We start from the raw sequence: 26,146 nt of genomic DNA on the forward strand, positions 1-26,146 counted from the left end.
GAAAGGAAAAAAAGAGAATTGTCTGGAAAACAACTGCTCTCTTACCCCTTGTTCCGATTCCAGGGGCTCGGCTTTGACTCGGACTGCAGGCATTCCATCAAGCATTAACATCCTGTTCTCGGGCCGTCTGTGGAGGAATAGAGGAAGGGGGAGGAGGTGTAAGACAGACGCTGAGTTTGACCATGACTAAGCATCTTAGTTTGACACACATAGAAAGTAAAAAGTATGAGCTGACGTACGGTGCTGACTAAAAGAACAGTAAACTGTGTAAAAATAAAGAAAGTGGCACACTTACTCATGCTTAGGGCTTAAATGCTTACAGTTAGATAAATAGCCAGGCATTGTGCTGTACATCCTGTAATGTGCACTGACAAACATAAACGTAAGCACAACGACATATACAAAGAAACAGTCACATATAAGTACACACACACTGTCCACTCTCTCTCTATCTAAACAAGCCACAGCTTTCTGTTTGTAACTACTGTGTTCACTGACATCACTTGTCTGCATGATCGTTCCGGTATGTTTACAAATAATCAATTTGTAATAGACATACAGTATGGTGAACATATCTATATTCCCATAAAAGTAATGCACAATAGCACAACCATGGAGATCCTGTTAATTTATATTGTCACAACCATACAATATGTATGTGTCCCAAATAACACCATATCCCATAAATAGTGCACTACTTTTGACTAGAGCAATATACACTGACTGTACAAAACATTAGGAACACCTTCCTAATATTGAATTGCAGCCCTTTTGCACTCAGAACATCCTCAATTCGTCTGGGCATGGACTCTACAGGTAATTCATGCAAGCAGTAAAATCAGATTTTAAAAAACAACAGAAAAATACATCTTATGGAAAAGAGGGGATTGTGGAGAGACACACACACAGGCGCAGACACAAGCAATATATGCACATGTATGCATGGATTTTTTGTTGTATGTTGTACACAAGCAATATATGCACATGTATGCATGGATTTTTTGTTGTATTGTTGTACACTTAATGTGTTGTGAAATGTAATGTAATGTTTTTAATTGTATATAACTACCTTCATTTTGCTGGACCCCAGGAAGAATAGCTGTTGCCGAGGCAGCTAATGGGGATCCATAATAAAATACAAAGCTTTCAAAGAAAAACCAAATTTAATTTGTCACATGAGTCGAATGCAACAGGTAGAGCTTACAGTGAAATGCTTACTTATAAGCCCTTAACCAACAATGCAGTTTTAAGAAAAATAAGTGTTATGTATAAAATAGACATTTTTATTTTTAAATAACAAATAATTAAAAGAGCAGCAGTAAAATAACAATAGCGAGGCTACATACAGGGGGTACCAGTACATGTAGGTGGAGTTTAAGTGACTATGCATAGACAATAAACAGAGAGTAGCAACAGCGTAAAAGAGGGGAGTCTTTTTGAGGATCTGAGGACACATGCCAAATAGGCTTTGTCGTGCCCTCTTCACGACTGCCTTGGTGTGTTTGGACCATGATAGTTTGTTGGTGATGTGGACACCAAGGAACTTGAAGCTCTCAACCTGCTCCACTACAGCCCTGTCGATGAGATTGGAGGTCCGCTCTGTCCTCCTTTTCCTGTAGTCCACAATCATCTCCTTTGTCTTGATCACGTTGAGGGAGAGGTTGGTATCCTGGCACCACACGGTCAGGTGACTGACCTACTCCCTATAGGCTGTCTCATCATTGTCGGTAATCAGGCCTACCACTGTTGTGTCGTTGGGAATACTTAATGATGGTGTTGGAGTCGTGCTTGGCCATGCAGGCATGGGTGACCACGGAGTCACAGGAGGGAACTGAGCACGCACCCCTGAGGGGCCCCTGTGTTGAGGATCAGCGTGGCAGTTGTGTTGTTACCCTTATCACCTGGGGGCGGCCCGTCAGGAAGTCCAAGATCCAGTTGCAGAGGAAGGTGTTTAGTCCCAGGGTACTTAGGTTAGTGATGATATTTCAGGGTACTATGGTGGTGAACGCTGAGCTGTAGTCAATGAGTAGCATTCTCACGTAGGTGTTCATTTTGTCCAGGTGGGAAAGGGCAGTCTGGAGTGCAATAGAGATTGCATCATCTGTGGATCTGTTGGGTCGGTATGCAAATTGGAGTGGGTCTAGGGTTTCTAGGATAATGGTGTTGATCATGATCAGCCTTTGCACTTCATGGCTACCGACGTGAGTGCTACAGGTTGGTAATCATTTAGGCAGGTTACCTTAGTGTTTTTGGGCATAGGGACTATGGTGATCTGCTTGAAAATGTCAGTGAAGACAATTGGTAGGTGGTCAGCGCATGATCGGAGTACACGTCCTGGTAGTCCTCTGGCCCTGCCGTCTTGTGAATGTTGACCTGTTTAAAGGTCTAACTCACATCAGCTTTTTTATAAAAGGCAATTCTTTCTCTGACATGCACATACGATGGTAGGTTCATGCAATGCTTTTAACATAAAGGAGATCATTCCACCCCTACTCTTGTCCATGGTGGTCTGCGAACACACAACCTTCTGGGCTGTAGTCCTGTGCTCTAACAGAATTCCGGTATTACCATGTAATGTTTACAAGACAAACAGTTTCTAAAACTACATATTTAAAGGGCTTTGTTCTGTCCAAGAAGTGCGAGTAAACGGTAGACATGTTCTCTCCTATTCACTTTGTTTTAATTATTATTTTGTGCATAGGGGAGTTAAAAAAAATATTTTAGCATCCAGGGAGAGTTTAGGTAAAGTATATTTTGCTAAAGGGAGGACCATCCATTTATATTTCAGAGAGGTCTGATTTTCTCCATGTAACCCTTATTATAAATAATGTTCACTCCCTAAACCATATTTAAAACAAGAAAGTACTTTGTATGTGTTACTAAATCGGGAATCTTACTATATCCTTCACAATCACATAAGCATACAGTACAAACACACACACCATACATTCACCAATCAGCCTTCCCTCTGCCCCACAGAAACCTCTCACAATAACAGATACACAAAGAACACTCATCCAATAATGTGGGCAGCTCCTTAGCAGTAGTATGAAGACGTGTGTGTGTGTGTGTGTGTGTGTTTGAAACACCAGGGTAAATTCCTAGTGGCAATGCGCCATCAAAGCTCTATTTTGCTCCCCTCTCCCCCTCCTCACATTGCTAGAGGCTGGAGTGAGGCTCCACCCATGATTGCCATAGCAACGCTTTCTAGGCCCAAGACCTTATGCCGAAGGACATCCTGGACAACAATACAATAGCTCCAAAGCCAGGACTACTTGGGGGATTCAGACCCACCCACCCACACACACACACACACACACACACACACACACACACACACGTCTCATGCAAGGTTACTCATCACGTATGAAGCGTGGTTCCGTGTGGTTTGTGTGTGTGCGCACATACATGCGTGCATGTGGTTATCCAGGTATTCAGGCTGATAGCCTAAAGGCTCAGGCTTTTCTGTTTCCATCTACTGTACTGGGCCATGGCTTCGGTGGACCTGCTCTAACATGGGGCCAAGCCCAGGCCACTGGTACTTTTCAGCTACCATTTACATACTGTATCAATGTCCCACTGTGAACTTTAATGATCCTGATGGAAACACAATAACACCAGAGCTGACATTAACATAAAACACTGGCGACACCCTAGTGTGAGGGGGTGTCATAGTGTAAATGCACCATGAGAGAGGTTTATTCTCTCCTTTCAATTGATCCCCTTTACAGACATGCACCATGTTTAACTCTACAACTGCTAAAGCAGTCATTTTGACTGCTCATGAATAAAACAAATATGTATTACTACATTTTTAAAGTCATGCCCCCTCAATTCTGGACTTTTCCTAAATAAGTCTACATAACACTGTCAGTGTTAGAATCTTAATATCACAAACAGAACTGGAGTTCTAACCAGTTTAAGGTTTTCTTAATGGTTTTCCCCCGTTACACCCTCCTCCCAATCACACCAATAATTGCCTCGAAACTGAACCAAACTATACAGAAATTGATTTGACACAACAGATAAGTAAATAAATTAAGTAAAGTAGGATAGGGAGAAAGTAGGTGAATGGGTGAGTTGATGAGCAACAGGAAGTGAATGACGCATAATTATGTAATCACCAATTGTGATTGAAGAACAGGGCGGGCCCGGTTTTGATCTGTATTGATCTGTTCTATTTATTATCTCAAAATGGTATGTACCCTATATCAATCCACCAAATCCAAACAGTCTTATCAGTCTACTCTGAGTGCGCATAATTGTACCTGCTGTACAGCTTACAATATCTGGGAAAATATCCACATCAGCCAACAGGTGAGCGAGTGTCAGAAAATGTGGTAATGAGGCTTGTGGAACCTTACAATGGCAAGGGGACAAATGTCACCATGGACAATTTCTTCACTTCACTGTAATTGGCCTGCACTATGAACAAAGTGGGACGGGAGATCCCACCCTCTGCGCAAAATAAGGCACATGCACAGCCGTTGCACTCTACAATGGTTCTGAAGAATGACAAGATGACAAGGACACAATAAAATAAAATTGTATTTGTTACATGCGCCGAATACCTTACCATGAAATGCTTACTTACAAGCCCTTAAACAACAATGCAGTTTTAAGAAAATAGAGTTAAGAAAATATTTACTAAATATTAAATAAATAAATAACAATAATGACATAACAATAATACAGAGGGGTCTATGTGCGGGGGTACAGGTTAGTCGAGGTAATTTTGTACATGTAGGTAGGGGTAAAGTGACTCCGCATAGATAATAAACAGCTATTTGCAGCAGTGTAAAAACACATTTTCTAGGTGGCCATTCGATTAATTGTCCAACTGCCTTATGGCTTGGGGGTAGGAGCTGTTAACTTCTTGGTGACTGGGGGGCAGTAATTGAGTAGATTGGATGGATAAGGTGCCCAGAGTAAACTGCCTGCTACTCAGGCAGCTAGAATATGCATGTCATTAGTATATTTGGATCGAAAACACTCTGCAGTTTCTAAACCTGTTTCAATGATGTCTGTGAGTATAACAGAACTCATATGGCAGGCGAAAACCTGAGAAAAATCCAACCACGAAGTGGGAAATCTGAGGTTTGTAGGTGTTCAACTCATAGCCTATCGAAGATACAGTGGGATATTGGTCATGTTGCACTTCCTAAGGCTTCTACTAGATGTCAACAGTCTTTAGAGCCTTGTTTGATGCTTCTACTGTGAGGTGGAGCCGAATGAGAGAGGATTGAGCCAGGTGTCTGGCAGATTGCCACGAGCTCGTGACGCGAGGTCATGTGAAAGTTAGCTCATGTTCAATTGCTTTTCTACAGACAAAGGAATTCTCCAGGTTGGAACATTATTGAAGATTTATGAAAAAAACATCCTAAAGATTGATTCTATCCTTAGTTTGACATGATTCTACGACCTGTAAAATAACTTTTTGGACTTTTCGTCCGACCTTTCGGCTGGACTTGCACACGCGTTTGGATTTGTTTACCAAATGCCCTAACAAAAGGAGCTATTTGGACATAAATAATGAACTTTATCGAACAAATCGAACATTTATTGTTGAACTGAGAATCCTGGGAGTGCATTCTGATGAAGATCATCAAAGGTAAGTTAATATTTACAATGTTTTTTCTGACTTGTTTGGCTTGTTTGGTCTCTGAGCGCCGTACTCAGATTATTGCATGGCATGCTTTTTCCATAAAGCTTTTTAGAAATCTGACACAGCGGTTGCATTAAGGAGAAGTTTATCTAAAGTTCCATGTATAATAGTTGTATGTTTTATCAATGTTTATGATGAGTATTTCTGTAAATTGATGTGGCTCTCTGCAAAATCACTGCATGTTTTGGAACTACTGAACATAACACACCAATGTAAAATGAGATTTTTGGATATAAATATGCACTTTATCGAACAAAACATACATGTATTGTGTAACATGAAGTCCTATGAGTGTCATCTGATGAAGATCATCAAAGGTTAGTGATTTAACTTTATCTATATTTGTGCTTTTTGAGACTCTTTGGCTGGAAAATTAGCTGTGTTTTTCCTGTGCCTTGGTGGTGACCTAACATAATCGTTTGTGGTGCTTTTGCTGTAAAGTATTTTTGAAATCAGTCACAGTGGCTGGATTAAAGATAATTGTATCTTTAAAATGGTGTAAAATATTGTATGCTTGAGGAATTTTAATTATGAGATTTTTGTTGTTTTGAATTGGCAGGTTGGGACGCTACCGTCCCGAATATCCCAGAGAGGTTAAGAATCCTTTTGGACCTAGACTTGGCGCTCCGGTACTGTAGCAGAGAGAACAGTCTATGACTTGGGTGACTGGAGTCTTTGACGATTTGTTGCGCCTTCTGACACAGCTTAGTAAATACAGTTGAAGTCGCACATTTACATACACTTAGGTTGGCGTCATTAAAATTTCCAAACGCCTGAAAGTACCACGTCCATCTGTACAAACAACAGTACGCAAATATAAAAACCATGGGACCACTCAGCCGTCATACCAGTACGGAAGGAGATGCATTCTGTCGCCTAGAGATGAACGCACTTTTGTGCGAAAAGTGTGAATCAATCCCAGAACAACAGCAAAGGACCCTGTGAAGATGTTGGAGGAAACAGGTACAAACGTTTCTACAGTAAAACGAGTCCTATATCGACATAACCTGGAAGGACGCTCAGCAAGGAGGAAGCCACTGCTCCAAAACCACCTTAAAAAAGCCAGACTACTGTTTGCAAATATTTTACTTTTTGGAGAAATGTCCTCTCGTCTGATGAAACATAAATAGAACTGTTTGGCCATAATGACCATCGTTATGTTTGGAGGAAAAAGGGGGGGACTTGCAAGCTGAAGAACACCATCCCAAGCAGGGGGGTGGCAGCATCATGTTGCTTTGCTGCAGGAGGGACTGGTGCACTTCACAAAATAGATGGCATCATGCAGCAGGAAAATTACGTGGATATATTGAAGCAACATCTCAAGACATCAGACAGGAAGTTAAAGCTTGGTTGAAAATGGGTCTTCTAAATGGACAATGACCCCAAGCATACTTCCAAAGTTGTGGCAAAATGGCTTAAGGACAACAAAGTCAAGCTATTGGAGTGTCCATCACAATGCCCTGACCTCAATCCCATAGAAAATATGTGGGCAGAACTGAAAAAGTGTGTGCGAGCAAGGAAGCCTACAAACCTGACTCAGTTACACCTGATCTGTCAGGATGAATGGGCCAAAATTAATCCAACTTATTCCAAGTTAAACAATTTAAAGGCAATGCTACCAAATGCTAACTGAGTGTATGTAAACTTCTGACCCACTGGGAATATGATGAAAGATATAAAAGTTGAAATATATAATTCTCTCTACTATTATTCGGACATTTCACATTCTTAAAATAAAGTGGTGATCCTAACTGACCTAAGACAGGGAATTTTTACTAGGATTAAATGTCAGGAATTGTGAAAAACTGAGTTTAAATGTATTTGGCTAAGGTGTATGTAAACTTCCTACTTCAACTCTAGGTCCTGGATGACAGGAAGCTTGGCCCCAGTGATGTACTGGGCTGTACTCACTACCCTCTGTAGTGCCTTACGGTCGAATGCCGAGCAGTTGCCATACCAGGCAGTGAGGTCAGGATGCAACAAGTCAGAATGCTCTCGATGGTGCAGCTACAAAACTGTGTGAGGATCTGGGGACCCATGCCAAATCTTTTCATTCTCCAGAGGGGGATAAGTCGTTGTCGTGCCCTCTTCACAACTTTCTTGGTGTGTTTGTACCAATAAAGAGAGAACTGGAGACTATTATGCACTACAACCAAACAAAGGTATGTTAAAGTGTGTCAAGCAAGTGAAAGTTACGAAGGCTTGTGTCAACTGTTTTCTAATATTTGACCACGCGTCTTGATGACCATGCATCTTGGTGGCTTTATTTTGTCATAAAATAAGCTGTTACCGTGTTCCAACACATATGCTTTCTGTTTCATAGTTGTAACAAAGGCACCCGACAAATAAACTTGATTTAACACTTGAATATTTGTTTTTAGTGTTTTTAGTTTTTACATATAACCTATGGTATTGTGTTATTTGAAAAAATATATATATATATTCTGTTATCCTGTATTTACGCCATCCATCATTTCTTCAATCCTGACCAGTTTCCCAGTCCCTTCCGATGGTCTCTTTGTTACCTCTTTGATTAATGCCCTTCTTGCCTGGTCTGAGTTTTGGTGAGCGGCCCTCTCTTGGCAGGTTTGTTGTGGTGCTATATTCTTTCCATTTTTTTTATAATGGATTTAATGGTGCTCCGTGGGATGTTCAAAGTTTCGGATATTTTTCTATAACCCAACCCTGATCTGTACTTCTCCACAACTTTGTCCCTGACCTGTTTGGAGAGCTCCTTGGTCTTCATAGTTCCTCTTGCTTAGTGGTGTTACCAAACACTGGGGTCTTTCGGAACAGGTTACTGAGATCATATGACAGATCATGTGACACTTACATTGCACACAGGTGGACTTTATTTAACTAATTATAAAGGTAATTTGTTGTACCAGATCTTATTTAGGGGCTTCATAGCAAAGGGGGTGAATACATATGCACGCACCACTTTTCAAATTTGTATTATTTACATTTCAAATTTTTATTTTTATTTCGCTTCACAAATTTGGACTATTTTGTGTATGTCCATTACATGAAATCCAAATAAAAATCTATTTAAATTACAGGTTGTAATGCAACAAAATAGGAAAAACGCCAAGGGGGGTGAATACTTTTCCAATTCACTGTGTGTATTCACCCCCTTTGCTATGAAGCCCCTAAATAAGATCTGGTGCAACCAATTACCTTCACCTTGGATTAGCTAACACAACGTGCCATTGGAACACAGGAGTGATGGTTGCTGATAATGGGCCTCTATACCAATATGTAGATATTCCATTAAAAATCAGCCGTTTCCAGCTACAATAGTCATTTACAACATTAAACATTTATTATTTAACCTTTATTTAACTAGGCAAGTCAGTTAAGAATTCTTATTCACAATGACGGCCTACCCCGGGCCAAACACCCAGACGATGCTGGGTCAGTTGTGCGCACACGCCGGGATCAAACCAGGGTGTGTAGTGACGCCTCTAGTACTGAGATGCAGTGCCTTAGACTGCTGTGGTGGCGGCTATTCAGCAGCCTAATGGTCTGGGGGTAGAAGCTATTGGCCAGTCTAACAGTTTTTGCCATGATGCTCCTATACTGCCCCCGTCTGAGTGATGGAAACGGGAAAAACAGGCCATGGCTTTTGCTACAATCTCCAGGCTAGGTAAGCCAGTGCTGTTGGTGTCCATCAGCAAATATACAACTCTGTGTGTGGGAGAGATTGAAAGATAGGGAGAGATAAAGGAGAGGAGAGGAGATTAAGATCATCTTTCCATTTGCTCTGCTCCAAAATGAAATGATCATCCCAGGTGTGAGGGAGACTGGGTGGGGGTTGAAGTGGGCTGTGGACTGTGGAGTATTGAGGCATTTACAACCCCCTCCTCCTTCTCTCCCTCCACTGACCCACACGTAATGCCCAGAGAGGAACCACACTAGAATAAGGCAAAGTCTACCCTCCAAAAATGAAGGGGCTGGGGACAAAGGTTGTATGTCAGAGTGTGTGTGTCAGACAGAGAAAGTGTGTATGTTTTACTATTTTGTGTGTGTGTGTCTATTTGTGTGTCCAACTGGAGCTTCCATCCACCACCCTCCTACCTCCTCTTCCATCTCCCCTCCAAAGTCCCTGATGGCTATCAGCTCTCTGGTGACTGGGCCAATCAGCTGGTATAAAGGGATAAGGCCCAACGAGGCACAGCTAGACAGAATGACTAACGGGTCAATAGGAAGTGACAGGCCTCTGAAGAAAACACTGAACTTCAGGGACCCATGGTGACCCCATATTCACACACACACACACACACACACACACACACACACACACACACACACACACACACACACACACACACACACACACACACACACACACACACACACATTCATGGTGCAACTGAAACTCTTTTTTTATGTAATTCTTTAGAATCTAACATGTTAGGGAAGTGGAGGGGTTCTAAGCTGACATATGGAATTATTTTAAATTGTCATACATTCAGCTATTTGATTTTAGTTTTAGGACCCTTTTAGATATAAAAAAAAAATAAAAAATAAATGGACAAAATATTGACGCCCATAGAAACACAAAAACGACAAAATAGTCAAATAGTCAAAATAACTCTAATTTTAAGAAACAAGGGTTTGAAGTTTCTGTCCTAAATCTAGGATTTTCTTTTTTTAAACTCAGGAAATACAGTATATACATTTTTTTTACACATACTTAACCTCTTTTTGGAGTAGATGCAAAACTACCTTCATACTCCATTTGTTTTTTAAAACCTGTACCGATTACCTTCAGGCAAGTCCCGTGACACCATCGTGTTCGTGAGAATCTCCCCTTTCCAAAGAGGGGTCATAGAAGTGAGCCAAACCATTTGGACGCTACAGACATTTACAAAACAGAAGTTGGCACATCGACAGTACCGACTTTGGACAAGTCTCCTGACACTTGTGGGGGTCGTAGAGCAAAACGGAGAACACCATCATGTTCGAGGGTGTCTCCCCTTTCCATAGAGGGGTCATAGTAGTGGGCCATTCAGATGCTACAGATGTTTAGCTGAGAAGACCGATTTTCGGGATATCTCATGGTCTGACAAACACTACTCTAATTCTGCCACCTTTCACCCCATATGCTGAAGTGCGACACTGGCGGATGCGGTGGATTGAGACGCATCCAATGCAAAAATATATCTAGTTTAAACTGACAGATTGTGATGGGGATTGTTTTGTTATGTAACTTAGATTGTCACACCGGTGTGTCAATCAACTCCAGAGGGTTAATGGTTAAGGTAAAGGTTAAGGTTTGGGATAGGCTTAAAACAAAGATGCTTATGGCCTTCCACCCTCACTGTCTACAAAGCTCTAGCAAAACCGAAACCTACTTGAAGGTTCACTGTTACTCCTAATGGCCGGTTCCCACATCATCTCCAGACGTCCTCAGATATGTGTCGTGACTTTAATCTGAAGACTGTTATTTACAAAATTAACTAACTATGTTTAATTGTTTCCCGATTAAATTAATCATGTAACAATTCACTCATTGGGATATGGGGCCCCACGAGAGTGGTTATTTAAAGTTACCATCTCCTGAAATAAACTCCAAAAGGTCTTTACCTATCACATCTTTAAACAGTCAACTTATTCATCATGACCTTTTATCATATCACCATTCTCAACAGTCGTAACCTCCTTGCATCTGAAAAAAACGGAGCCTTACTTATGGTTCAGTAGTACACAAATTGGTTTAATTATTTATTTAGTAGCTACTTAAACCTCTTGAAGCTAGGGGGAACTATTTTTATGTTTGGAAAAATAACGTTCCCAAAGTAAATGGCCTATTTCTCAGGACCAGATGCTAGAATATGCATATAATTGACAGATTACTGCTCAAAAAAATAAAGGGAACACTTAAACAACACAATATAACTCCAAGTCAATCACACTTCTGTGAAATCAAACTGTCCACTTAGGAAGCAACACTTCTTTGAGGAAAAGATTATGATTATTAGAAAGCAAATTACGGACTCCTCTTTAAATCTGCGTATTCCTTCAAAGCTCAGTTGTCCTGAGTCTGCACAACTCTCCGAGGACCTAGGATCAAGAGAGACGCTCAAGTGTTTTAGTAATATATCTCTTGACACAATGATGAAAATAATCATGGCCTCTAAACCGTCAAGCTGCATACTGGACCCTATTCCAACTAAACTACTGAAAGAGCTGCTTCCTATGCTTGGCCCTCCTATGTTGAACATAATAAACGGCTCTGTATCCACCGGATGTTTACCAAACTCACTAAAAGTGGCAGTAATAAAGCCTCTCTTGAAAAAGCCAAACCTTGATCCAGAAAATATAAAAAACTATCGGCCTATATTGAATCTTCCATTCCTCTCAAAAATTTTAGAAAAGGCTGTTGCGCAGCAACTTACTGCCTTCCTGAAGACAAACAATGTATACGAAATGCTTCAGTCTGGTTTTAGACCCCATCATAGCACTGAGACGGCACTTGTGAAGGTGGTAAATGACATTTTAATGGCATCGGACCGAGGCTCTGCATCTGTCCTCGTGCTCCTAGACCTTAGTGCTGCTATTGATACCATCGATCACCACATTCTTTTGGAGAGATTGGAAACCCAAATTGGTCTACACGGACAAGTTCTGGCCTGGTTTAGATCTTATCTGTCGGCAAGATATCAGTTTGTCTCTGTGAATGGTTTGTCCTCTGACAAATCTGTAAATGTCGGTGTTCCTCAAGGTTCCGTTTTAGGACCACTATTGTTTTCACTATATATTTTACCTCTTGGGGATGTTATTCGAAAACATAATGTTAACTTTCACTGCTATGCGGATGACACACAGCTGTACATTTCAATGAAACATGGTGAAGCCCCAAAATTGCCCTTGCTAGAAGCATGTGTTTCAGACATAAGGAAGTGGATGGCTGCAAACTTTCTACTTTTAAACTCGGACAAACAGAGATGCTTGTTCTAGGTCCCAAGAAACAAAGAGATCTTCTGTTGAATCTGACAATTAATCTTAATGGTTGTACAGTCGTCTCAAATAAAACTGTGAAGGACCTCGGCATTACTCTGGACCCTGATCTCTCTTTTGAAGAACATATCAAGACCATTTCAAGGACAGCTTTTTTCCATCTACGTAACATTGCAAAAATCTTTGTCCAAAAATGATGCAGAAAAATTTATCCATGCTTTTGTCACTTCTAGGTTAGACTACTGCAATGCTCTACTTTCCGGCTACCCGGATAAGGCACTAAATAAACTTCAGTTGGTGCTAAATACGGCTGCTAGAATCCTGACTAGAACCAAAAAATGTGATCATATTACTCCAGTGCTAGCCTCTCTACACTGGCTTCCTGTCAAAGCAAGTGCTGATTTCAAGGTTTTACTGATAACCTACAAAGCATTACATGGGCTTGCTCCTACCTATCTCTCTGATTTGGTCCTGCAGTACATACCTACACGTCACAAGACGCAGGCCTCCTAATTGTCCCTAGAATTTCTAAGCAAACAGCTGGAGGCAGGGCTTTCTCCTATAGAGCTCCATTTTTATGGAACGGTCTGCCTACCCATGTCAGAGACGCAAACTCGGTCTCAACCTTTAAGTCTTTACTGAAGACTCATCTCTTCAGTGGGTCATATGAGTGTAGTCTGGCCCAGGAGGGGAAGGTGAACGGAAAGGCTCTGGAGAAACGAACCGCCCTTGCTGTCTCTGCCTGGCCGGTTCCCCTCTTTCCACTGGGATTCTCTGCCTCTAACCCTATTACAGGGGCTGAGTCACTGGCTTACTGGGGCCCTCTCATGCCGTCCCTGGAAGGGGTGCGTCACCTGAGTGGGTTGATTCACTGATGTGGTCATCCTGTCTGGGTTGGCGCCCCCCCTTGGGTTGTGCCATGGCGGAGATCTTTGTGGGCTATACTCGGCCCTGTCTCAGGATGGTAAGTTGGTGGTTGAAGATATCCCTCTAGTGGTGTGGGGGCTGTGCTTTGGCAAAGTGGGTGGGGTTATATCCTTCCTGTTTGGCCCTGTCCGGGGGTGTCCTCGGATGGGTCCACAGTGTCTCCTGACCCCTCCTGTCTCAGCCTCAATTATTTATGCTGCAGTAGTTTATGTGTCGGGGGGCTAGGGTCAGTTTGTTATATCTGGAGTACTTCTCCTGTCCTATTCGGTGTCCTGTGTGAATCTAAGTGTGCGTTCTCTAATTCTCTCCTTCTCTCTCTCGGAGGACCTGAGCCCCAGGATTACCTGACATGATGACTCCTTGCTGTCCCCAGTCCACCTGGCCGTGCTGCTGCTCCAGTTTCAACTGTTCTGCCTTCTTATTATTCGAACATGCTGATCATTTATGAACATTTGAACATCTTGGCCATGTTCTGTTATAATCTCCACCCGGCACAGCCAGAAGAGGACTGGCCACCCCACATAGCCTGGTTCCTCTCTAGGTTTCTTCCTAGGTTTTGGCCTTTCTAGGGAGTTTTTCCCTAGCCACCGTGCTTCTACACCTGCATTGCTTGCTGCTTGGGGTTTTGGGCTGGGTTTCTGTACAGCACTTATCAGATATCAGCTGATGTACGAAGGTCTATATAAATAAATTTGATTTGATTTGATTGATAATACATTTCACATGCTGTTGTGCAAATGGAATAGACAACAGGTGAAAATTATAGGCAATTAGCAAAACACCCCCAATAAAGGAGTGGTTCTGCAGGTGGTGAACACAGACCACTTCACCGTTCCTATGCTTCCTGGCTAATGTTTTGGTCACTTTTGAATGCTGGCGGTGCTTTCACTGTAGTGGTATCATGAGACGGAGTCAGTTAGTGCAGCTCATCCAGGATGGCACATCAATGCGAGCTGTGGCAAGATGGTTTGCTGTGTCTGTCAGCGTAGGGTCCAGAGCATGGAGGCGCTACCAGGAGACAGGCCAGTACATCAGGAGACGTGGAGGAGGCCATAGGAGGGCAACAACCCAGCAGCAGGACCGCTACCTCCGCCTTTGTGCAAAGAGGAGCAGGAGGAGCACTGCCAGAGCCCTGCAAAATGACCTCTAGCAGCCCACAAATGTGCATGTGTCTGCTCAAACGGTCAGAAACAGACTTCATGACAGTGGTATGAGGGCCCGACGTCCACAGGTTGGGGTTGGGGCTTACAGCCCAACACCGTGCAGGACGTTTGGCATTTGCCAGAGAACACCAAGATTGGCAAATTCGCCACTGTCGCCCTGTACTCTTCACAGATGAAAGCAGGTTCACACTGAGCACATGTGACAGACGTGACAGAGTCTGGAGATGCCGTGGAGAACGTTCTGCTGCCTGCAACATCCTCCAGCATGACCGGTTTGGCGGTGGGTCAGTCATGGTGTGGGGTGGCATTTCTTTGGGGGGCCGCACAGCGCTCCATGTGCTCGCCAGAGGTAGCCTGACTGCCATTAAGTACCGAGATGAGATCCTCAGACCCCTTGTGAGACCATATGCTGGTGCGGTTGACCCTGGGATCCTCCTAATGCAAGACAATGCTAGACCTCATGTGACTGGAGTGTGTCAGCAGTTCCTGCAAGAGGAATGCATTGATGCTATGGATTGGCCCGCCCGTTCCCCAGACCTGAATCCAATTGAGCACATCTGGGACATCATGTCTCGCTCCATCCACCAACGCCACGTTGCACTACAGACTGTCCAGGAGTTGGTGGATGCTTTTGTCCAGGTCTGGGAGGAGATCCCTCAGGAGACCGTCCGCCACCTCATCAGGAGCATGCCCAGGCGTTGTACGGAGGTCATACAAGCACGTGGAGGTCACACACACTAATGAGCCTCATTTTGACTTGTTTTAAGGACATTACATCAAAGTTGGATCAGCCTGTAGTGTTGTTTTCCACTTTAATTTTGACTGTGACTCCAAATCCAGACCTCCATGGGTGATACATTTGATTTCCATTGATAATTTTTGTGTGATTTTGTTGTCAGCACATTCAACTATGTAAAAAAAAGTATTTAATAAGAACATTTCATTCATTCAGTCTAGGATGTGTTATTTTGGTGTTTCATTTATTTTTATGAGCAGTGTATAAAAAAATATCATAATATAAATAAAATAGGTTCAGAGCTTGTGATAGGAATCCGGAAATGCTGAGAAGAATAAGTTCGACTAGCTCTGGTTTGAGTCACGCTGTACAGACTGGCGAGAGTTGTCCGGGATAAAGGTAGCTGATGACCGCTAGCAAAGGATAGCTGACTGCTAGCGAGTGGTTTCGGAATGTATTCGATGGGCCTCGTAAGCCAACAGTCCGTTGTGCTCTAGACAGCTAGCATTCAGGGGACGTTAGCTGCGAAGGTTCAGAGCTTTTGATAGGAATCCGGGGATATGGAGAGAAAAATAGGTCTGGTATGCTCTGGTTGAATCGTGTAACATGATGTCCTATGAGTGTCATCTGATGACGATCATCAAAGGTTAGTGATTCATTTTATCTATATTTCTGCTTTTTGTGACTCCTATCTTTGGCTGGAAAATGGCTGTGTGTGGTTTTGTGACTTGACTCTGACCTAACATAATCATATGTTGTGCTTTTGCTGTAAAGCATTATTGAAATCGGACACGATGGGTATATTAACAAGATGTTTCTTTCATTTGCGGTATTGGTCTTGTTAATGTGTTTAAGTTACACATATCAAAAAAATATTTTTTAATTTCGTGCGCTGCCTTTTCAGCGGAATGTTGTCGCTAGCGGAACCCCTGCCCTAGAAAGGTTAAACCAGAAAGGACATAGAATATTTTCTCCTATGCTCTCTTCGGTTATCTGCTTATACAGTATTTTCAGAAGATGAGTAAACACACTCTCTCTCTCTATCTCTCAATTCATACTTTATTGGTATGGGAAACATGTGTTTATATTGCCAAAGCAAAAACACCAATGCTTTGTTCCCATGTTGAGCTCACCCAAAGCAACTGTGTGTGTGCTTGTGCATGAGCGCATGCGTGTGTCCGTGTGTGAGAGAGAGAGGAACAAGGGGGCGAGGGAGGGTGACAGAAGTTTGAATAAGGCAATGAACAGAGGAGCTGTTTGCTAGCGGGGTGGTTGGGAAAGCACTGTGGAGAGGTGGAGTAGAAGAGAGGAGGGTGAATGAGGGGAGAGGATCATAGATTGAAGCCAATGCGCCAACCAAGCTCAGAGCACAGAGAAGAAGCATGCCAATAGACCCTCCACCACCACAGCCACAGGGGGGCGGGGCAGAGAGGGAAAGAGAGAGACAGAGAGACTGCTACGAGACTGCTACCATATTAAAAATAACACACTTGACATAAACAGTATTTTAACATCTACAGTATCAAAAGATTTCAGCTACTATTGTGTCATGCTTAAAACCCCAGCTATTACATCCACTGTGTAAAATAAAAGACAAATGAGCTTGATTATGAATCAGTGCTAAGAGGAAAATTGAAGCACATTAGCTAATAGTTCCAATGAAAATGCTAAACCTGGCCCTAATTGTGCTTGATTATACATTTGTCTGTATCAAATATAGTGATTCTCATGTGTTAAATTAGTTGAAACCACATTTGATGTGTGATCATGACAAATTAACAGAATGTATATATTGTATATAAAAAGTATTCTGATGTGAGAATGTAACAGTAGCACAGCCAGTCCTTGTGATGTGTGAGTAGAGAGAGATAGGGGGCTTCTTGTGTTCTGCTCCTATTATGTCTCTGTTTGTTCTTCCCCCTGCGTTTAGTTCCCTTTTCTCAAACAGACCAATGTGACAAGTCAGCCACCACAAGCTCAGACAGACAGACGAAGTAACAGACATACGGTCGGATGGGTGACGGACGGGCGGACGGACTGGCAGATAGGAAACAGACAGTCAGACACTCCACCAGCAGACAAGACATTAGACCTTCAACTGACTAACAAACCATAAAGTTGTATGACGAAATGGACGACCTGTTAAATGGAAGTATGGCCACGTCCGACAAATGGCTTGCCTACTACTTTCTAAAACTACAACTGTGTACTAATTGTAATACAAACTATTTAGAACATACTGTTTAGTAAAAACATATGCACTAAGCGAAAAAAATCAACATACTAGACTCATCCATTCTGAGAAGCTGTCTTCTAATGTGCAATCACGCTTGTTCCTTTCTGTTCATTCAATTTGGGTCAGCCGGCCCCACACCTGATTATCAGCTGTTGACAAACACACGTGGGTCTATAAAAATTATTCTCTTTCTCAATAGTTTGCAGCGAATTCTACTAGTTTGCAATTAAAGCAAACTCATCAATTTACTATGCAAGTATGGATATCCAGACAAGTCTTGTCTCAAATAAAATCGTATTTGTCACATGCGCCAAATAAAACAGGTGTAGACCTTCCCATGAAATTCTTACTTACAAGCCCTTAACCAACAAGTCAGTTCAAGAAATAGAGTAAAGAAAATATTGACTAAATAAACTAAAGTTTAAAAAATGTAAGAAAAAGTAACATAATAAATTAAAAACAACAAGGTTATTTACAGGGGGTGCAGTAGCAGAGAGAACAGTCTATGACTTGGTTGACAATTTTTGGGGCCTTCCTCTTACTCTGTCATAGTTCTGTGTCTATGCAATGACTTAATCTATCCCACCTGGTTCTTATTCCAGCCTAAAGTATCCATCTAACTAGCTCCCTGTCGATGATCATACTCCAGGAATACATCAACATCACCAAAAATGGCTGTCGAAAAGCTCTCTCTATCAATCTTCCATTCTCACACTGACAAAAAAACTGAACTCCCAACAACCTGTGTGTGTGTGTGTGTGTGTGTGTGTGGACTCTTTCCTCAGGCCTGGATGTACTCAGAAGGACACCGTTTTTTATGGAGTGGGGGGGTATTATATTTTTTGGCACTCTGTGAATGGCCTCAGAATTTCCATTTCATAAGGTGTATTTTCCTTGGCAGGCGCGGCCGGCAGAGTCTTTTGGATGCTTCTGGGACATTTTTGAACTGGACTCAAAAAAGTAGAGTGCTGCTGCCTCAATGCCCAGCAGCATTCATGTAATTTTTTTAACATTTCAGGAGCACAAGCAACATTTTTCTTGATGCTATGAAAGCAATTGTCAGGAGCAGAAAACAACAGTCCCAATTTACAATGCATAGTTCTTATTCCATAGTAATGAATTGAATAACATCCACGATACATAATACAATAATGGTATACACATAGTACTTACAACTGTTATGGATCATCAGGTATCAATGCATGACATATTTTCTCTCCTAGTGTAAGTCTTTCAATAGATGATATCACAATTGGCTAGATATCATTTGTGGAATTGTACACTGAGTAAAACAATAAAAGTGACCGTCATAGGGTTCAAATGGAGACTGAGTATTGAGCTATACTGTATGTTAATGTTTGTTCCTCTCACCAAGCAGTGCTCGCCCATTAGGGCATTAGATTGTTAACAAAAAAAAGCTTGCGATGTCTACACAAATATATTTTTACACAAATAAAATATATTATAAAATTAAATGAGTTATGTTTTAAATTCTCATAAAAGTGTGGTAAATTTGTAAATGATCCTGCCAAAAAAATATATTTTTCAAAACAAGCTGTTCAGTTACTTACTACTCTGCCCCTCATTGACTGGCAGCAGCTCTGCCTCCACGGGCGCATAGGCCATGGGAAACATTGATTTGATTGTTTTGCCAGCTAATGGCTATGAGGGGAACTGCCTCAATGAAATCTCAGTGATTACATAGAATACAAAATAACAGCACAAAGTAAATAACCATCCTGGGGTTCTCAAATATGCATTCAGTTAGAACTTCTAGGTCTGCTCTAGTCTCCCTAGCAATATGTCTCTCTCGCCATACGGCTTACCTCTGCATGTGAGACTAGATCTGCTCTATCAGGTACAGATTGTGCTAAAGCAAAAGGCAAATTGTAAATAACTAGTAAATAAATTATAACAGTTATGGGAGCCTGGGAGCCTGGGACCTGATAAACCAGATGTCTACATCCAACAAGAGGGATACACTAGCTGCAACCTTCTCATCGCGGATCAGGTAGTACAAAAAAGCATGAAGAAACATTGAGAAATTATTTGGTAGATTTCTTTGGTCAAATTAACCAGTTATCTACCTTTGATAAACAGCTAGCTACTGTAGCTATAGCTAGCTGGTGGCTTGCAAGCAAGTTAGCTCCCATGCCAATTTCAAGTCCTTCCGACTAACTCGGAAATATTAAGTTATTTCAGAATGAAAGTTAACTGACTATCACATCATGCTTTATGACATTATATTAGCTAGGTATCCCCAGTTAGATGTGTTCTCACTCTGATTTGTGAGCTGGCTGTTTATTCTAAATGGTATAATCTAACCTGTTCTAAACAGTGGCAGCATGTGCAGCGGTGGTCATTTGGTTTTTGACATGCAAAAGTTAAAGGTGTATTTATGCTGACATTCAAATGTACACATCCCTTTATATATATCCTCTCAAACTACATGCTGCTTTTGTTGACAACTCCAACCACCTTGCGCCCCGGGTTTTTGCCAATCAGCAGCCGCCACTACTCTCACCATTGGCCTTTACGTCTCCCCTTGGTCCAATTGTCTACTTTACCTGAGTTGTTGTTCATTATTGGTAAAAGCTCTCTCACATACCAGAGGACATAGGTGTAAAGAGTGTTTATGATATGCTTCTTTGCTGATTGGAGGCTGGGTAAGTCAGGATGACACTTGAAGTGAAAGTACAGCCCATTAACCTAGTCACTTCATATGCACATTCGCTCCAGATTGGAAAAAATATCATTTCTAATTTATTCAGCTAAGTTCAGTTATAATCTTTTCACTATAAAATCATATATAATATAAAATAATGGCACTGGCCTTATAAGCATATATTGTCAGCTAAATGAACAAGCATACAGCCAATGGCATGGAGCATAGCCAGATAGCCAGATACAGTAGACTAACTCATATTCTGTTCTTCTGAAGTACATTTTCTTCATATCATAATATTTCTTTAGACCTGATTACATCGTTAATTCATTGTGATGGTGTATATTAACCTCTTGAAGCTAGTGGGCACTATTTTTATGTTTGGAAAAATAACGTTCCCAAAGAAAACAGCCTATTTCTCAGGACCAGATGCTAGAATATGCATATAATTGACAGATTAGGATAGAAAACTCTAAAGTTTCCAAAACTGTCAAAATATTGTCTGTGAGTATAACAAAACTGATACTGCAGGCAAAACACTGAGAAAAATCAAACCATCAACTGGCTTCTATTTTGAAAACTCCATGTTCCATAGCCTCCCATTGCTCCATTTAAAGGGATATCAACCAGATTCCTTTTTCCTATCGCTTCCTCAGGGTGTTAACAGTCTTCAGACATAGTTTCAGGCTTTTATTTTGAAAAAATTAGCCAGAACGATAACATTGCATCAAGTGGTCACATGAGTTTTGCTCGCGTAACAGAATTTGGACAGCTATTGTTTTTCCCTCTCCTACTGTGAAAGACATTTGCGGTTGATATATTATCAATTATATATTTTAAAAACAACCTGAGGATTGATTATAAAAAATGTTTGACATGTTTCTGTGGACATTATGGATATTATTTGGAATTTTCGTCTGCGTTGTCGTGACCGCTCTTCCCTGTAGATTTCTGAACATAACAAGATGGGTTAATAATAATAATAATAATAATGATAATAATCGTTGGATAACAGATCGGCTCTCAAACTCATTAATAGGCGGTTCTATCGTCAATATGCTTTAAATGCTATATTATCCAAATGTTTAAAGTGCGTGTGGGCGATGGAGAGAAACAAAATGGTGCGCTGGAGATAAAATAAATGAGTCAAAAAATGTAAAGGAAAAATAAAGCTTGCAACACGCATCTGATTATTCAATATGAATAGGATTTATTTTGTTTATATTCTTCATTGTAACCACGTCACAAATAATTAAACAAATACACCATGAGCAGATTAACTTGGTCAAAACAGTCAAAACATTTATTTATTAAAGACTATCAGACTGAAAACACCTACATTAATTAACAAATAGTCAATTTAACATTTTTTTTTGTCAATTTGTGCCACAGTTTAGAATACCAATATATCAGCATTCTAACTCTCCCTTACCACCAACTGCCACTAACAGTCGTGGCATAATTTCAAAACTTTTAAAGGAAGAACCAATGTAGGTAGCAAGCTAGCCAATGTTAGCCAGTTTGCTTGGGTGCTTGACTGCCGTTGTGAAGTCATAATGTCCGGATTAACCCTACTCATCGGCCAGAGCTTCCAGTGTGCACTCTGAATGCTCTGAAAGTGAAACGCTCAGAATTTACGAATGGACAATCTGACAACACAGTTGCAGTCACCAATGCTTTGGATAACATAACAGCCTAACCAGCTAAGCTAATGTTAGTGAGCTGTTCTCTCATTTGTGTCTGGAAGTAGCTAGCAAGTTAGCTTGGGTGCTTGACTGCTGTTAGTACAGGGTGCTCGGATCAACCCTTAAAGAGATGGGTGGGGCTAAAGCTTCTCACACACACACACACACACACACACACACACACACACACACACACACACACACACACACACACACACACACTGAGAAACTCATGTCCTCAACACTCCTCAGTGCCTGGTCTATTTCTGCATAGGGGATCCTGTGTCAGTAATGCTGCCAGGATGGGGTTGATGAGGTCGCCGGATGCAGCTCAATTCCAATGACTGTTCACACAGACTGAAACACAACCACACACATGCAGGCATACACAAGAACACACACATACATCTAAACAGAACTCACGTACTGTAAAATCAAGCCAAGGGTCTGCTGTTGCCATTATTATACAAGTGTAGTAATGTTGTCATCACAATGTAAGAACACATTATCTATAAGCTGTTTTTAAATGTTGATTGCCTTTTCATTATATGCTACTACTCACAACACCCCAAACAACCCCTGTATTTTCAGCCATATTCTGTTCTTTACTGTCTGCAACATAAGGTGTCCATGCATCAAAACACTTACGCGCCTGGTAAGAATAGAATAACACCAATAACACCATCTCTTTCACGTTCAAAGGTCAGACTGTGTTTAGTAGCAGTGCAGCCTTTACAACAGCCTATGGATATCTAACCACCTCTGCCTCTCATGTCTTGTCAAATGGTTGGAAATAGAGAACTCCTCTTCAGATTTGAAGGTAACAGGGTCGTTCCACAAAATTGATGCCTTTTGGACATGCAACCTTTTGAGAAATCGACTTTCAACATTCAATTGCATGGAGGATATGTTTAAGGTTAAGGTTAGGGTTAGGGTTAACCATTCGTAACTGTTATTTAAAAGCATGTTTGAGAAAAATACAACATTTTCTCCTTGTTTAAGTGTCCCTTGTACAAATAAACACACATAGTGTATAATATCAAACAGATAAAGTTTGGGCCCAATAGGCCTCTAAAATGGTTGACACTAACAGGGATGAGGTTTTAAGTGAAGATCGGCCATTATTCCTCATGTGGTGAAGAGCATTGCACCACATGGTGTTCATGAAATTAGGAATTACACATACACAAGTTTAATCAAATTCAAGTTTTCCTAAGATTAATTGAGTGAACAGGGATGACGTGTCGAGCTCAACAACCTCAGTTAAAGATGTGCAAAAGACCCAAACAATGTCACCTGCTGTGAATCATTTCACTTGGGGAATGGTACATTATTTGAAAGAGGTCAATTCTTTGCATAACAGGGTTGACCTTAACACGAGGGACAGATTTAAATGTCTCACTAATCACATGAATATAAATAATAAAAGCAGCAAAAATACTTATATTTTAAAAAAAATAAGTGGGTTGAAATCTTCCTATAAGTGACACAGGGTTGATGGAGGGACATGACAGCAAGCCTTTAAAAATCTGATTTATTGATGCTCCATGTGGTATATATGAAAGTGCACTTCATTTCATCTAACAGGCTTTTAAAATTAAATATTGGTTAATAAATTCTACTTAAAATATCAAAAGGGCACCCATTTCATAGAACAACCCAACAAAGTCAGAGTGAAAGTAGGAGTCAAGTGTTTTTCTGCCCTGTGTGTGTGTGTGTGTGTGTGTGTGTGTTGTGGTGCGTGCTTTTGTTGTCACATCTAGATGTATGTGTTGTAAGTTTACTCACTTCTTGTTAAGTCAGTCTGGCTTCCTGGTCCCCACTCTTCAGTTCCCCGTCTAAATCTGTCTGCTACAGTATACACACACTCCTGTGACCTCTGCCTGCACCCACCCTGCCCTGTGCTGCACTGCACTCATACACATACATGCGCACACGCACACACGTGCTGCTGTCTCTAGACATCAGAGTTCCCTGGGTGAGTAGAACAATGTACACTACGCTTAACACATACATACGCACATATGCTGTACACACACATCTCACACCAAGTAGCACCAAGGGAAACCCCTGTTTAACCACTAAGTGAATACTCTCAACACACAGACACACACACAGCACTCCTGAAAGAGGTTGCAGCCTGATGTCTGATTGCATCATGTGCCTCAGATCTGGCGGCAAAACAGCAAAACAAACTGTGCTCATGGCAGTGCCGTTTTAAGTGTTCACCATTGGAAAAAGCATACGTAAGATTCACAGACGCAGTCAAAGAAGTATTGAAGTGATTTTGAAAGACTACTGATGTGAGTGTAGATGAGATGTGCACAGCTCACTGGTTTCAGTTCCATAGAGAGCATGTCGTTCCGTTTCAATCCTTAACCATGACTGAATGGTCGGACATGTTGAAAAACAGAATAGGATGGCCCTTGTGGGGAACCCCCCAACAAACACACAGGCACACGGACACACACACACATACACAGGCACACATGCACACACCCTTCCCCCCACATAAACGTGCAGTGGTGTCCGCAGTTGTGTTAAAAATAAATCTATAAAAAAAATACTCAGTTGCTCTGTCTCTCTCCCTCTTCAATTCAAAAAATGTTTTAGTGGCATGAATGAGAGTATTATATAAATGAACAATATGTTTGAGCAAGAATGATATATATCAACAAAAACAAGGATACATGGAAAATAAAACACCAAAAAGTAAATAAACAGCAACAATTGAGAAATGAAATCTAAAGGTGCTCACATGTATGACATGGCCGGAGCTATTGTCTCTCTTATATTATGGCAGGCCAGGACATCATCTGCAGCCATATCCACTTTCTGTATGTTTTCTGCTAACAAAATGAAGATTCTCTCTCCACAGGCACCGGCAGTTCAAGAAATCTTAAAATTAGTAGTAGGAAGTGCTGCTCATTCTCTACTTCACCCAACCCACAGTGCTTACATAGACTTTCTTCTCTGACCTTCCATGTTTTTCTATGGTGTCCTGTCTCTATTGCTATTTTGTGTGGTTTTTTTGTGCTGATCTCAACTTTTTCTGTAGATTTCCTATGACTGAAAAGAGCTTCTGGACATCAGAACAGCGATCACTAACCTCAATTTGGATGAATATTTCTACTTCAACGAGTCGGCGACGCTGGACATACTGCTCACCCCGGACCAGGCCCTAATCGCAGAGACTACTAAAAGTTAAAGACTGCGCAAGAGAGGCCGAACAAATAATCCGCCTTTACTCTCCATTACATTGGGGAACATACAATCACTGGAGAACAAACTGGACGAGCATCATATGAAACTAACCTATAAACGGGGCCTGAAGGATTGTAATATTATATGATTCTTGGAGACGTGGCCGAACAAGGATAATATACATCTAGCTGGTTTTTCTAGGTATCGGCAGGGTCAAATGGCAGCGTCAGGTAAGATCAAGGGAGGAAGTGTGTTTTTGTTAACAACAGCTGGTGCATGATCTCTAATGTTAAGGAAGTCTCGAGGTTCTGCTAACCTGGGTTAGTATACCTCATGATTAGGTGTAGAACATACTATTTAACAAGATTGTGAAGAAAACTGAGGTTGGTGGCAGTTTAACGGGGGAGAATAGGCTCGTGGTAATGGCTGGAGCCATTATTATAAGCCATCCTCAGATTTTTCACCTAGTCGGCTCGGGGATTCGAACGAGAGATCTTTCGGTTACCGGCCCAAAGCTTTTAAACGCTAGGCTACCTGACACTTAGGGTACTGGACTATAAGGAAACAAGAAAATGCTCACCTAGAGGCGGCACTACTAGTGGCCGGTGATTTTAATGCAGGGCAACTGAACTCCGTCTTAACTAATTTCTACCAGCATGTCACCTGTGCAGCTAGAGTAAACAAAACTCTGATCACCTTTACTCCACACACAGAAACGCATACAAAGCTCCCCCTTGCCCTCAATTTGGCAAATCTGACCATAACTATATCCTCATGATTCCTGCTTACATGCAAAAACTCACGTGTTCAATATGGAAGTAGTCCGATGAAGTGAGACTGTTTTGTCCCTACAGTGACTGTATGTACATATCCCATCCAGAAGCCATGGATTACAGGAAACA

At 41.4% G+C, this 26,146-nt stretch overlaps 1 protein-coding gene across 2 annotated transcripts in view; it reads right to left on the reverse strand.

Moving 5' to 3' along the window:
• The window catches only part of LOC109865315 (Krueppel-like factor 12), a 151,329-nt gene that overhangs the window by 106,300 nt on the left and 18,883 nt on the right, over positions 1-26,146 (reverse strand). The window contains exon 2 of one of the 2 annotated variants that reach the window (XM_020453413.2): positions 46-127. In XM_020453413.2, the coding sequence (XP_020309002.1) occupies positions 46-111 (66 nt within the window). In that variant the 5' untranslated portion in view covers positions 112-127. Of the gene's footprint in view, positions 1-45; positions 147-26,146 lie in introns of those variants that run through there. The other variant, XM_031793217.1, reaches the window with a different exon arrangement.

The sequence above is a fragment of the Oncorhynchus kisutch genome, linkage group LG2 (genome assembly GCF_002021735.2).
Source record: "Oncorhynchus kisutch isolate 150728-3 linkage group LG2, Okis_V2, whole genome shotgun sequence".
Classification (NCBI taxonomy): Eukaryota; Metazoa; Chordata; class Actinopteri; order Salmoniformes; family Salmonidae; genus Oncorhynchus; species Oncorhynchus kisutch.